Genomic DNA, 15,102 nt, shown 5'->3' on the forward strand with positions numbered 1-15,102 from the left:
TTCTTTTTTGCCTGTTTTTGTGTTTGTGGGTCTGTTCATTGTGCCCCACATGGAGTTTGTGGAGGTCTCCCCTTGGCTACAGGAAGGCTCAAAATAAAACCGCAGGGCCTCAGAAGGATAGGACAAGGGTAACCTGTGGTCTTCAAGTCCAGATACTCTCACCCCCCATCTGAGACTCAAAGGTGAAAGGGTCAGTTCCCACCTCTTTCCTCATTCTCTGTGTGTCTGAGTCCTCTGAGAGAAAATGCTGCAAAGCCCCCTAGAGGACAGGAAGATGGAGGGAAGGCCTATGTAGGGTGAAGAGGCAATTTGCAGGAATGCCCAAGTGGGAAAGCAATTCTAAACAGAACATTCTCTTAATAAACATGCAATTTAGTCTTAATAATGCAGCAAAAAGTCCATTAACCCCTCTTGATCTAAGGTTTGCTTCTGCTAGCTCTTAGTCCAGGGGGAACAGAGCTTGTTCCACCTTCTGTTTCACAAGCCCTAAGAGAGCCTGAGCTAGCACTTGGAATATTTATTTCCTCTGCCTCATGGCTCAAGCTTCTGGCATATTCATTTAATCGTTTACTTCTCCACCCATCTATCAGTGCCCTTCTCCTTTCAGTCATCTGTCCACCCATGCATCCATCTATCCATCCGTTTATCCATCAAATGATAACTGAACATCTGCATTTCCTCAGACTCCAGGAGAAGCGTTGGGAACATTAGAAAGATAAATTACAGTCCAAGTTCCACACATTGTTTCTGGGGCTCAAAGTGTAACAGGATATAAAGTCATTTCTAAGGCAGATCAATTTTGAGTACTTCGGGGTCCAAAGGACAGAACATCATGTCCTGCTGCAGTGTGGTGAAGGCTTCATGTGAAAATGCAAACTTGAATGTCTTGCTTGAACTCAAGTCACGTCTACCTACATGGAGCCTAGAGATGAACTTGGATGGTAATAAATCTTCCTGATGGGAGGTTTCTGTCTTGTTGATGGGGCAGACATATTGATCAATAAACATGATAACTCTGGACCACCTCTGTGTTTACTTATTCAGCTATACACCCTTGATCATTTATTAAGCACATATTACATGCCCATATTGAGCTTGATAGGCAATGACAAGGAAGTGATAAAAGACTCAGGCATACTCTTTGACTTCATAGTGCTTCTGCATTAGTGGAAGAGGCAGAATTAGAAATCAGCAGAAAATATGATAAGTGATGCATTGGAAAATTAAAGGCAAGTGTGGGCACCCAGGGAAATGGTGATTAAGTCAGTTCAGAAAACGAGTGTGGGACGGAGGGAAGGATTTTTGGAGGTGATTCCGTCTTGGGTGGCACCAGAGCGATGTGTAATAGTTAGCAAGAAAAAAATAAAGTAGCAGAGTCCCAAAGTGAAAGAAGATGAGGCACATTGGTAAAACGTAGCGCATACCCATACAGTTGTGGGAGTTACACTTGGAGAGACTTCATGGTCCACATTATCCACAGAGATACGGGTAGCCTTTCTCTGAGCTGCGTCCCATTCTGACATTCTTTCCCCTTGACTGTCCGTCTGATATGTTGAAAAGATCTCTTTATATTTCTCACCTCCAACCACCATTGGCCAATAGAAGCAGAATGTGTGTACCACATATGCCATTAATAAATTTTTTTGCAGACACATTTTGGAAAGGAAAAGGGGGAAATTAATTTAATAATACATTTTATTTAACATACCTAAAATATCATTTCAGTATGCAATCAGTTGAATAAACTATTAATGAGAGATGTTATCTCTGTTATGCTAAATCTTTTTTTTTTTTCTGCTATGTAGTTCAGGCTGGCCTTGAACTCTGTGTAGCCCAGGCTGGCCTTGAACTTGCAGTGATCCTCCTGCCTCAGCCTTCTAAGTGCTGAGATTACAGGTGTGTGCCACCGTGCCTGGTTTACTAAATCTTGATGTGTAGTCACATTTATACCACATCTCAGTGTCTTATTCATTTGTCACCCCAATGCTTGCCAAAGTTCCCAGGATATGAGAAATGCTCAGTGCATGCTTGCTGAGCTGAATACCATGAACAAATAAAGGAACGACAAAGCAAAGCCATTGTTTCACTCTGGGGGTGAGCATGTGGCTGAAGAAAGCTCACTTGGGACCGATGCCTGAACAGGTTGTAAGAAATGTGTAGGAGTTATGCCAGGATCAAAGGAGGGGCTTACTAAGAGAAAGTGACATTGAAATGGGCCATAAAGCCATATAGGGTTTCAAAAGTCAGATATTTCAGGGAGAGACAGGATGGAATTCCTTCTAAGAACTGTGCTTTTTGCTCTTCAACTCAAAAAGTCATCAGTATTCTGAAGAGATTCCCATTGTCCTAGAGACCAGGCTTTGTGTCTCAGGAAGCACTGAGAATTTTTGTTCTCTAAATTTTTTATTGTATAAATTAATGACATTTAAAGATAAATATCATATAATTAATAATTTCCAATTATCAAAATACTGATAGTTAACACTTCTATAATGCTTGCTATATACAAGGTAAGGTTCAGTTAATTTAATTCTTATAACATCTTTGAGGTAAGTGCAATTACTATTCCCAGTATCTGCATAAAAAACTGAAGCATAGAGATATTAACTCAACTAGTTTAGGCCAAGACAGACTAGCCTCACAGTACCTAGAACTGCTACTGGTAAGCAATTTCCTCCTTTCCTTTCTTCCTTCTTTCCTCCTGTTTCTTCCTGAGAATTGAACCGAGGGACTCAAATACACTAAGCACAGTCTTCACCGCTGAGCTATACCCTTGCCCTCATAATAATAAATTTGCAAATAATACAGTGAACCAGACATTCTTCTAAAGACTTTACATGCATTAATGAATTTATTCTTCTTAATAACTCCATGGAATTAGGTGCTTTTTTCTTCGCTATAGCTAATGAATAAACCAAGGAACAAAAAGTTTAAACACCATGTCTGTGTTCACAAGAGAGTGAAGGCAGGAGAACAGTGATCAAATATTTTTAAAATTTATTTTTATTAGCACGTGTTTGCAGTATCTCAAGATCACATTCATCACAGGGGATTTATACATGTACGAAACATATCTTAGTTCTTTTTTTGGCCCTTTCCCCTCCCCTCTCTCCAATCCTGCTTCCTTTCCCCATTTACAAAAGCTCTTTTTCTATTATTTTTCAATCAAGCGTTTTTAATGGATATATCCAGAGCTTTCTTTCTGATGTTCTATTGAGATGTTTCGTTATCCAAAGTAAAATTTACCATACCTAGTGTTAGTAATTGGAGTATGCCTTTCCAAAGAAAATTTCATGAAGGAAAATCTCTAAATTTGTATTATATATTCATATATATATTTCTAAAACTATTTCACTCTCAATTCAACCAAACCTATCTGGGCCGGGGATTTAGCTCAGTGGTTTCGGCTGCCTGCTGTGCAAGTGCAAGGACCCGAGTTCTATCCCCGGTACCAAAAACAAAACAAATCAAAAAAACCAAATATACACCTATCTATCTATCATCTATCTGTCTATCAATCATCCATCCATATAGTTATCTATCCAGATTCCCTTCCTATACTTAACTTTTCAATCATCCTTCACCCTCACACCCCAAGATGGCACCTCTGTTCCATTGTACTTGCAGAAGCATGGTGCCTGGTATATGAAAAAGGAAGTTTAAAAATGTACTGAGTGAATGAGAAAGTAGCGTGAATTAACTGTTTCATCAGTATTCACTGTGTGCCAAGCACTATGCTTTGTGCAAGAAACAAAGTCATGGTTAATATGGACAGTACTTAACAGAGCTGAAAAGTTATTTTTCCCTCACTATAAAAGGATATAGCTTTCTCTAGTCATAATTTCTCTCTGCCTCTGAATTTCTACATCTAATTATCTATCTATGCATCTATTCGTTTATCTAGAAGAGTAGAGAAAAGGAAAAGAAAGAACTGAATTATGATGAAGAAACGGAGAAAAAAGCAGGAGAAAAGAATCCCTATGCTAAATGCATCATTTTATAGAGAAGACTGAAGTTTTTTAGAAGTGGGAAAGTGGGTTATATTGTAAAAGGAAGCTGGTGACAAATATGAAGTGGATTAGCCAGAGATGGACTCAGTGACTAGGGTTTTTCAGTGGGCCTGATCCTAACGGAGCCTGGTGTTTACAGTCACCTCTGAATGTTTCTTTTTCCTTGTGACCTTGATTTTGAGGCAGAAGGAAATTCAGACGATTTTAGTTGGAGATTCAATACTATTTTCATCCCCCATATCTTGGTACCTCTTCTCTCACATTGAGACTCAGTTAATCTTCCTTATGTTCTGTCCTTTCCCATGCAGGAGAGGAGGCTCTGACCATGTATATGGACAAAAGTCACCTTGACAGGAAGTCAGGGAATGCCACGCAAAGTGTGGAAGCTCTGCACCAGCTTGCATCATCCTACTTTGTCGATCGTGATGGCACCATGAGGAGGCTCCATGAGATCCAGATATCAACTGGAGCAATCAAGGTAACAGACTGAGGGGAGGATTTGGGTGCCAAGTTCTCAGGACAACAACACTGCAACACCAACATTCTGACAGTGGATGGGCAGATAGAGCTCTTGGCTTCACATCCTTGTAGCTCATGGTGACCCCTGCCGGCTGCTTGACAGATGTTGTCACATGCCTTCCAGTAGCATGAACATTATTGTTAGAATGGCTATATGGTCATGGCAACATTATCAATAGTCCTCTCGAATTCACTCCTCAATAGTTGTCCTGTGTGGATGACTCTCCAATTTCCTTTCTAGTTGAAGAAACAGGCGTCTAATGTGTGAGTGATTTTCCCAAGAACACAATGCTAGCAAAAATCAGATTGGTTATGCCTACATAGGTAATTTTTTAAACATTTGTTTCTTCTATTTTTTCTTCTTTTTTTCTCATCCTCTGTTTTACCATGTTGGATAGAGCAACTCTGGACTTTACCATTTGTAAAACAGAGACCCACTGTTGAAGCCTTTTGTTGAGGCTTACACAGCTAGAGAATACCTTAATCATGACTAGATCTCTACTCTTTAAACCAAAAGTCAGCAAACATTTTCTGTAAAATACCAGATAATAAATAGTTTAGTCTTTGCAGCTCATATGACCACTGTTATTACTACTTGACTCTAGCAGAAGCTACTATTTGACTCTGTACAGTATTTAGAACAAAAGCAGCGTGGACACAAATGGCTGTGTTCTAATAAAACTTTATTTATAAGAACAGGCACAGCAGCGCACTGCTGTTTACTGAAGCAAGCTTGTCTATACCAGCACTGGCCAGCAGAACCTTCTAAGATGAAGCAAATGCCCACGTCTGTGCTGGCCAAGATAGTAGCTGGTTTTCACTTAGGATTATTGAACACTTGATATATGTGTCTACTGAGAAAGTAAATAATTTAATTAATGGAAAATTAAATAGTCATGGTGGATTCAGCAGCCCTGGACCTTCAAGTTAGTGCGGTAGAGCCCAGGAATTTTTAAACAATTCAGTTTGAAACACGGTTAAGTTCAGAGACTACCTCTGTAAAGAAAATGTGGGAGGACATTCTTGAAATAAAGGAGTCCTCCTCTTGAGAGATTCAGTGTGCATCTTTTCCATCTCTAATTTTCTTAAACTAGATTACATCTCCATTTTGCTTCTCCACATTCTGAAGAAAATGCAGACCTATGCTTACATTAAGACTCCCTGAGATGTCTTTAGTGAAGAAGAGCACAAGGAAGGTCAAAGGAGACTCAGGCAAATGAGTCAGAAATTGACCATGAAAAGAGAACTGTGTGGGAGGGAGAGAGTTACTAGCAGAGTAGTAAGCAGAGAGATAAATCAGATCGACAAACAAAGGACCAGCTCATCCTTGGAGAATTGCTTATATTTGGGGAATTACGTTGTTAGGGAGCTCAGCATTAGGTGGATCTTTATGAAGCCATCAGAGTCAGGGAGCAGCAAAGGCCTGGTTTTCATTATCACCAAATTGTTCTCTCCCCTCTGGACAGGACGTGAAACTAGATATTGAAGCTCTGTCAGAAGATAATCCTCTTTTGTGCATCCTGATGGTGCAGTCTGCTTCCTTAGGAGGAATTTCCCAGACAAATTGTGCAGAGGCCTCTCAAGAAACCATTCTTACACTAGCACTGCTTTTCACACTCAATTTGGACCTTGGAGTTTTCTTTACATTTCTTACCACTGTCTCAAGACCCAACAGACTAGAATTTTTCTTAAGGCCAGATTTGTTGAAGGCCAGCCACAGGTGCACATGGGGAATTTTGCCCATTTCCCTTTCTGCTCAGCACGGGTATCTTTAATAAGATACATTGGTAGTTTTAACTTTCACTCAATAATAACCTGTTATTATTCTCTGCACCCCCCCCACATTATCTGTAAAACAAAATAAAATAAAACCTGATTATTCACGATGCATTTATTATATCCCAAGTGTCAAACACATTAAAATATGATCTCCTTACCTGGTTGGGTGAATAAGAGCATTTCTAACATTTTGTAGAATGGGAAGATGAGCGTCGCAAAGGGAAAGTTAGCAATGCAAGACCTAAACGGTGGAAAAGGCAGAGGCAGCCTGTGAGGCCATTACCCAAACTCTCATTCCTTACATTGGAGCCTGCCTGTTTCTAGCTGGGTGAAAGTATCAAAACAGTGCCAAATCCTTGGAAGCAAAGGGATGGAGAGGCCTCTTTTTACACTAAACCATTGTTATCTCAGGGATGCTTTTTGAATAGCTGTCCTTCTATTGTCCACCACCTCAAGTCTTGGAAGACTGCAGGGACGTTCATTGTTTGTTGCTGAAACTTCTTTTGGAAAATGGCGATAATGTTATTGTTCTTGCCTGATAATAATGCATATGTACTCATTACAGTTTATAGAGACATTTTTTAATTGGATGCCCACTTTTGAACACTCTCCTTGTACCGGGCATGTATACTCATCATGTCTGTCTCATGACCTCCCTCAAAGACACACTAGCTAGAGTTTGCAAAAATTTAAGAAGTTAAGGGACTTCTTTATGCTGCACGGGTAAATAAATGGTCCAACTATGACTTAAAAATGATTTTTTCTGATTGCAAAGCTCATGCTTTTGGAATATATGATAGTGCATCACATTGTCAGTTCTTAGAATACTCACAGTGATGGTGTAGAGTAAGAACCAGAGACAGGCAGCAGGCATGCAGCTCTAGTCTGTGTGCCTGACCAAGCTGCTATTCTGTCTAATTTTTGACACTCAGGCATTGTCTCAGGCACAGGCAAAGCATCCAGGAAGCATCTGTGTACACAGAAAAAAGACACTGCTCTGCTGGGGAATAATTCTTCGGGGTCTGCCCTAGACGAGAGCATCTGTCTCACACTTGTTTCATTTGATGCCCACCCCAGGTCACAGAGACACGCACTGGGCCACTGGGCTGTAACAGCTATGACAATCTGGACTCTGTGAGTTCCGTCCTTCTGCAAAGCACGGAGAGCAAACTGCACCTTCAAGGTAGGAAGTGGGTAGGGAAGGAGGGGCCCAGGGAGGGGTGCGGCCCAGATACAGTGAGGAAGAGAGGGTGAGGAGGGCCTCTGGAGGGAGAGTAAAGAAGATGAAGAACAGAAAAACCTATGAAAACTGCACATATGGATATTAGACAGTTATGATATGATTTTGTTTAAATTTTACTTACACGGTACATTAAATTCATGGTTATTAATTAGTTTTCAGATAGAAAGTATGGAAATGTGGGCTTTATCTGATTATTTTGATGAAAATGTCTAAACAGTATTATTTATAGATGTCCCAGACCTAGTATATATTAAAGTTTCATGTCATAGCATCTGAATTTTCTGCACTAGTGTATTGGATTTCCAATGTGTTTTGGCAGGTGTTATTTGATCCTAAGAAATATAGAAGACTTTGTAGAAGTTTTTATTCTCTGTAATTTCTCTTTCTCCTTATTTGCTAATCATGTGTAGTCTTAAATATACAAATGCATACACATGCATGCTTTAAGCAGAATTTACAAGTAGTAATGCTCACTGCTGTCTAGGAGCTACAATGACATTCTCAGATATATGCAATAAGAATGCAGCCATTATACGGATTAATTTGTTGATATTTATAAATTCTTGTATTTATTTGGTGTGTGATATATGTCAAGTTCATGTTAGGTGCTCAAGATGTCTTTATTTCCTTAAAGAAAAATATACTTTGAGCCGGGGATTTAGCTCAGTGGTTTCACCGCCTACTGCGCAAACACAAGGACCCGAGTTCGATCCCTGGTACCAAAAAAAAAAAACAAAGCAAAAAAAAAGAAAAAAAGAAAGAAAAATACACTTTAATATAGCAGTTAACCCTTTTAAAATCACATCGTGTAAAAGAGAGGAGATTGGAAGAAAAAACTGAGAAGAACTTCAGAACAAATGGCATTGTTTTAAGAAAGATGATATATAAATTGTAAAAAATAAACAATAATGGAAACATTTCAATGTTTCACAGAAAGACTAAGTGATTGATGTTGTATTCATACAGCATGTTAAGCAGGTACCGTAATGTTATTGATAAAGAATTTCACAGAATAAGAAAATGTTTTGGTATTAACATAAAAGGTTTATGATTGACTGTATAGCATGATCTTAACAGAAAAATAAATGGAGAAGTAAAAATAATGCTGCAAGAAAACATGCCAAGATGTTAAAAGAGGTTACTTCTGCATGGTTAGGTTATATGTGATTTATTTTAGGCTTCTAGTTCTTTTTCTAAGTTTCCTAGAATGATTATGTCTTAACTTTATAGTCAAAGAAAAATGACATGCTTTAACTTTGAGCAGGCTAAAAATGTGACCTTCTTGAAAGGTGTATGATAAAGGTGATTCTGAATGTCAGTGGGAGGAGGTTGGGTTGAAATTGGCAGGTAGAGGGAAGCAGAAACTAATATGACTTTTATACTCTGGTTTCTTGGCAACTATTTTATTCATGCACCCATTATAGATTGGAAAACATTGCTAGGAGCACATGGTAGGGTCACTTGGCAGCCCTGAATGAGAATCTCTTAGGGAAATTCAGGCTAAGATAGTTGTTCAGAGTGAAAAACAGACAACCTACCAGAACCTCAAATGCATGGGGGAGGGATTAAAAAAACCTTCTCCTTTATGTACAGGGTGGGAGCAGTGGTTACCTGTTAACAGAGTGAATGAGGAAGCAAATCTGTTTTGGGTTTCTGTCTTGTGTTTCCCAGGATTTTCAACATGGTACTTTATGTGACACCCAGACCAACTTTGTGAAAAGTGATCCAGGCTTTGAAACCAGGCAGTGTGGTGCCTGTGTGTGCTTCACTGCCTGGCTACAGTAGTGAAGTCAGGGATACTTGTGAGTTATATTTAGAATGAATTTAGTGGGATTGGCGGGATGTTAGTACCAAGGAAGTTGTGGACATTGTAGGAAAATTTCAAGGCTGACTTTTTCTCAAGGTACTGAAGCTTAATGTCTATAGATTCCTCACTGTTTGTCTTCCTGTTTTCACTTTCTAAATGTATCTTGAGTTTTATATCTCATTTTGAATCTCTTTCCCCCAAAAGCAATTATTTTATAAGCATCTGTCCTTTCTACAACTCAGATCTGCCATTTCTTCTATTACTGCAAACAAACTCTTCACAAAAGGAAGGTGTCAGCCCTGTCCTTCTGCTTTAGATTGCCCACAGCACACCAGGAGGACTGGGTCCATGTTCGAGCATCACATTTTAAGAAGAGCCTCCTGTGGTGTCAGGAGGGAGGTGTCCTATGATAAGTAGTAAAAGACAGTTAACTTGAAGTACGAAAGACTCCTCTGCAGTTATCCAAAGTGCTGTCTGGCATGAAAGATAGTTTAGCTTCATTAATATGGATAAAATGGACCAAGCTCAGTATAGTGTGAGGGGTGTTACAAGAATCCTAGCTTTTAACTCAGTATCAAACAGACCTTCCTCTTCCCCCCCTTTTTTGGTAGTGCTGGGGATTGAACGCAGGACCTTGCACATGCCAGGCAAGTGCTCTACACCGGAGCCACATCCCCAGCTGTAAAATAGACCCTTCTAATGCGCATTCATGCCCAGCCCTGTAATGACCTGCTGAAGGCTGCAGTGGCTCTCTGTTATCTGAGACAAGTAGGTGGTGTGTGCCAGGGATATGATAGAGATTACTTCAGCATTATTCAGTTGGGTTGAGTAATTGAAGTAAGTGGTTTTAAGTTCTTTCCCGTGCTGATCCTAGGATTTTATAAAAATGACGAATCATCAGGTCTTCCTTGAGACTATGAGCCAAATCCAATACCAGACCCTGGGCATATGAGCACAAATCAGATGAATTCAACAAATATCTTTTAAGAATCTATCTTAGTAATGAGATGGGCAAAATGATAAAGTGGTGAACAAGACAAACAGGGTTTCTGCCCCACGGCAATATGCACTCTATTCTAGAGAAGATGGGATTCAAACAAACAATAAATGTAATGAATTTTAAAACTGAAAATGTATGAGGGTTATAGGGTACCAGATTGTATGAGGATTTAACTTACTAGGGAGTCAAGAAAGTTTCCTACAATAAAGGATACTCAGGTTGCACAGGAGGATGGGGCACAGATACAGAGACAGATAGATAGAAGAGTCTTTATGAAGGGGCATTCCAGGAAATTAAAGTCTTAGGAGATTAAAACAGAGGCATCAGTGGTGAAAAAAACAAGATAATCCTTCAAATCCTCGGATGCCTGTGCCGCACAGTAATGAGCTGAACGTTAATTTGAGAGCAGTGGACTTCATGGAAAGGTTTTTAAGAGGAAGTACCATGAAGACAATATTTTGGAATAGAGGTTGGGGACAGTGAAGGGGCTATGGAGTTCTCAAGATGAAATGTCACAGATTTAGACCATGAAGGTGGCAGTTGAAATGTAAACAAATAGACCAATTCTAGAGGTATTTAGGAAGGACACTGAATTGGATTCAATAAAAAGACCATGAAGAATTTAGGTAATTTAGTGAATGGGATGTGGGAATATGATAAAGGATAAGCAGGTAGACTTCTATGAATAAAGATAATACATAATATAATATAGATAATGAAAGCAGTTCATAGCATTATGGGAATTCACAAAGAGGAATAATTCATTCCATCTCTCCAGGTGCAGGAGTCACAGAAAAAAACATATCTGAGAGACAATAATATTGTTCAAGTGAAAGGTAAAAAAATAAGCTTTTAAAATGTAATTCAGGAGAATATCCAGTGACTTTTGAGGAGGTTGATATTTATTCAGTCGGACGTAAAAACGCTAAAAAAACCTACTAGAGTTTGGACTACATGAAAATTTATTTTTATCAAAGTAAAACTACTAATAGACTGAAAATGGAAGACACACAGCTGAAGAAATTATTTGTAATGCATGTATCTGACAAGAAACTGTTCTATAGAATATTTAACGAATTAAAATCAATAAGAAAAAGGTAGACGGGAAAAAATAAGAACCAAGATACAACATGTACAGATACTAGCACCCAATGATAAATGTAAATGTATTGTATACCTAAAATGTACCAATAAAAGAATTTAAGGAAAAAAAAAGATAGATAGTTCGGTTTAAAAAAAAGAAAGTAGATAAAGGCATGAAGAGGTACTTTACAAACAAGAATATTAAAATGGCAAATAAACACTTGAGAAAGTACTCAACTTTTCTGGTTTCAGAAAAAAGTAAATAAAACCACAACACAATATGGTAGCATAGTAATCAGTGTGAAAAATGAAAAGATTGACAAGATTAAGGAGTTATATTGTGGATCAGTGTGAACTTATATATATCCCTTGTGGGAACATAAATAGCTATAATCTTGATTGGGTTCCCTAAAAACTGCCTAAGTCCTTGCCTGATAGCGCATCTATTCCAAATCCTGAAGATAAGCCAACAGAAATGTGTCCAAGTTTACCAAAAAATCATGAATATTCATTGTAACTTTATCCAAAATAGCCCAAAGTAGAAACCCTCAGAATGTCTTCCTATCAGTAAGAATGGATAAATTGTCATTCATTCACACTATGAGCTACCGTGCAAAAACGACAAAGAATAAATACTTTCGTGTGACAATATAGAGGAATCTCACAAGTGTAACACAAAGTAAAAGAACCCAGACACAAAAAGAATACATGCTGTATGGTTCTGTTCCCATGTGGCTCACAAATTGTAAGTAAGAATTGATCCTGATCATAGTTTTAGAAGTTCAAGAGAGTGTTAACTTTCGGGGAGATAAGTGGGGAAGGGGCAAAAGGAGCATGAGAGAAGTTCTGGAGCAGACTGGTATGTTCTGTTTCTCAGTCTTGGTCTCCTCACATGGAGGTGTTCACTTTGAAAATTCAGAGTACACATAACCTGTATATGTTTCCATTTCTGTGTATATGGTATAAACCTGTTAAACATTTATTTAATAGTATTCTCCATCTTGGAGTCCTCTGGAATGAGCAAACATGATTAAGAAGAGGGATAAGGAAGAGTGAGTCCAGCCCAACCAGAGGGCAAACTGCATGGACTAGGGGTGCAGCACACAGGAGTAGCAGACACTATGTGTTCAGTGCTTCTCTGGGTACGAAAATCTGTACCGATTTATTTTTATCCAGTTTGTATTTGCCTGTTTAGATTTATTTTATTTATTGAATTATATGTATGCATATTTTTTTTTTTTGGTACCGGGGATGGAACTCGGGTCCTTGCATTTGCGCAGCAGGCAGTGAAACCACTGAGCTAAATCCCCGGCCCTTTATGCATTTTAATTTATTACATTTTAATCCTTACATGATTTCCGGGAAGAAGGCATAAGTAGCATCCATTTGGCAAGTGAGGACATTGGGTTTCAGAGAAGTTTCTCAGTGTGGGATTGACCTGAAATTTTAACTTGGACACCTGACCTTAGGGCTCCTTCTTCTCAAGATGATGTTGCTGTCTTGTCCTCTGTTCTTCCCCATATTCCTTTTAATGAAGCTGGGAGGGGAGTTTTCGCAGAGGTTTGTTTTGATAGTTTGAGAATGTTATGAAAGGCACCCCAGTGACCTTCACCCTGTGGTGTCTCACAAAGTGTGCATTGAAAGGGCAAAAGTAGGGCAAAATAGAAAATAAAAAAGAAAGAGGATTGATAAGGAGATTACAGATCAGAGAGAAAGGACCATGGAAATGATCAGAGGCTATTAGTAGTCATAGCAGCAACAGCCGAACTAGTGGTAATAACACTAATGGCATAATGATAACTTCTTATTTTTATACTTTTCTCTCCAAGAAGCCCATTGTGTGTTTTACTGACATTGTCATGTAATTTAATCTAGCATCCATCTGGTGAAGTATACTGAGAGCAGAGCTCTGCTTCAGTAGTTCACTGATGTGGAAAAAGATGCAGTGAAAATATTTTTCTGAAATCTATGAATATCTGGAGATTAATTTTTTGTACATTAACTCATTTATTTAGCAATATTAATTGAGCATCAACTATATGTCAAATATTGCTTCAGGAAATGGAGAGAGAGCAGTGAATAAGCTCATTTTGGAGCTTATATATTTGGGTGTAGCAAGAGCAGACAGTCAGCAAGTAAACAAATATTTTCTTTGCACACAGAAAGACAATGAGGGAACAGGCCATGTAGAAATGCATAGAGCATGATATAAATTCAGATTAGATTTTACTCTAGATGAAATAGGAAGCCATTGGAAATTTGGGCAAAGAAATAATTTATCCTGACTTATGTTTTAAATGGGTCACGATGGCTGTTGAGTGGAGACGAAGGTCAAGGGCAACTTACATGGACTCCAATTAGAAGGCTGTTGTGTTTATCAAGGGGAGAGAAACCATGGCTTAGCCCATGATAGTTGCAGGGAAGGGGTAAGAGTGATTAAATTGATGAGTACTCATATATAAGACAGTACAGACATTATTTGGCAAGGGAGTAGAAAATGCTTATGAAACAGAGAGAGAAGTCAAGGGTGACCTCAAGGTTTGGTCTAAGCAATTGCGATGGTGAAATTGCCACTTAATTGATATGGGAGGGACTGGTTTTGTTGGGATATGAGGAATGGAAAGATGAGAAGCCGATTAAATACCCAAATGTAGATGTCAGTGTAGATAGAAGACCAGAAGAGAGAACTGGAAATATCAGTTAGCATATAAATACTATTTAATGATATTGAATTGAACAAGGTTACCTTGAGAGAGAGTATAGATAGAAAAATTAAGGAATACAGTTAATTGAGCCATAAGTAATTTAATACAGAAAGGTTGGGATGAAGGTAATATAATGAGACACAAAAAAATGAAACTCAGAAATGAATTAGGAGGTAAGAAGAGATCCAAAAAGGTGTAGCATTCTGGAAATCAAGTAAGGAATGTGGTCAACTGTATCAAATGCCACTGATAGAGTAATTAACATGAAGACTGAGAACTGAGTTTTGAATTGAGAAATATGAAAGTCATTGGTGGCCTCAACAAGAGATGTTCTAATGCACTTATGGAGTGCCATCCTGAGTAGCATGAATGAATTCAAAAGCAAACTGTTCTGAGGAGTATTATAGTTAATCTCATGATTGCATAAGGTGATGCAGAACCAACCGATTAATTTTCTTCTTTTAAAACATAGAAACAAAACTCGTACATGACTATGGGAGTTCTGTAGTGAAGGAAAACTGGTACTGCAAGCAAAAGGGGTGATTTTAGGACCAGCATTGAGTGTATAAGAATGAATAGGGTCTTTTGTGTTTAACTGGAATCATTTGTCTTTGATAGCAGAAGCTATCCATTGTGAAGAGGGGAAAAGGAGAGCAGATCGCTCCAAGGTTGATGCAATTCCTAGATAGGAGCATATCGTTGGATTTGATGCATTGTCGTAGATTTAAGTTGTATGATTTTTCAGATTTTAGTATCGCCGAAGTTAGAATGCTTCTTAAAATGTGTGGTGTGTCATAGTTTAATTGGCCAGGTATTATTTTCTTATTGTACAAAAGTAATGATATGCTCTCATGTAAATGGCAACTTGGACTCAGTGCCATACACTGTTTTTCTCAGTGAAACAAGAGTGAGGTTATTGGCTCATTACATATACAGAAGAGAAAGATGGATGAGAG

General features: G+C 38.5%; 1 protein-coding gene across 5 annotated transcripts in view; it reads left to right on the plus strand.

Moving 5' to 3' along the window:
- Brinp1 (BMP/retinoic acid inducible neural specific 1) overlaps positions 1-15,102 on the plus strand; it is a 168,522-nt gene that overhangs the window by 109,163 nt on the left and 44,257 nt on the right. For all 5 annotated transcript variants that reach the window (XM_004849475.4, XM_004849477.4, XM_087183292.1 and 2 more), the window contains 2 exons: positions 4,319-4,488; positions 7,386-7,491. In XM_004849475.4, the coding sequence (XP_004849532.1) occupies positions 4,319-4,488; positions 7,386-7,491 (276 nt within the window). The remainder of the gene's footprint in view (positions 1-4,318; positions 4,489-7,385; positions 7,492-15,102) is intronic.

The sequence above is a fragment of the Heterocephalus glaber genome, unplaced genomic scaffold (genome assembly GCF_053883595.1).
Source record: "Heterocephalus glaber isolate CG9 unplaced genomic scaffold, H.glaber_assembly_v1.0 deba00001479, whole genome shotgun sequence".
In the NCBI taxonomy this organism is placed as follows: domain Eukaryota; kingdom Metazoa; phylum Chordata; class Mammalia; order Rodentia; family Bathyergidae; genus Heterocephalus; species Heterocephalus glaber.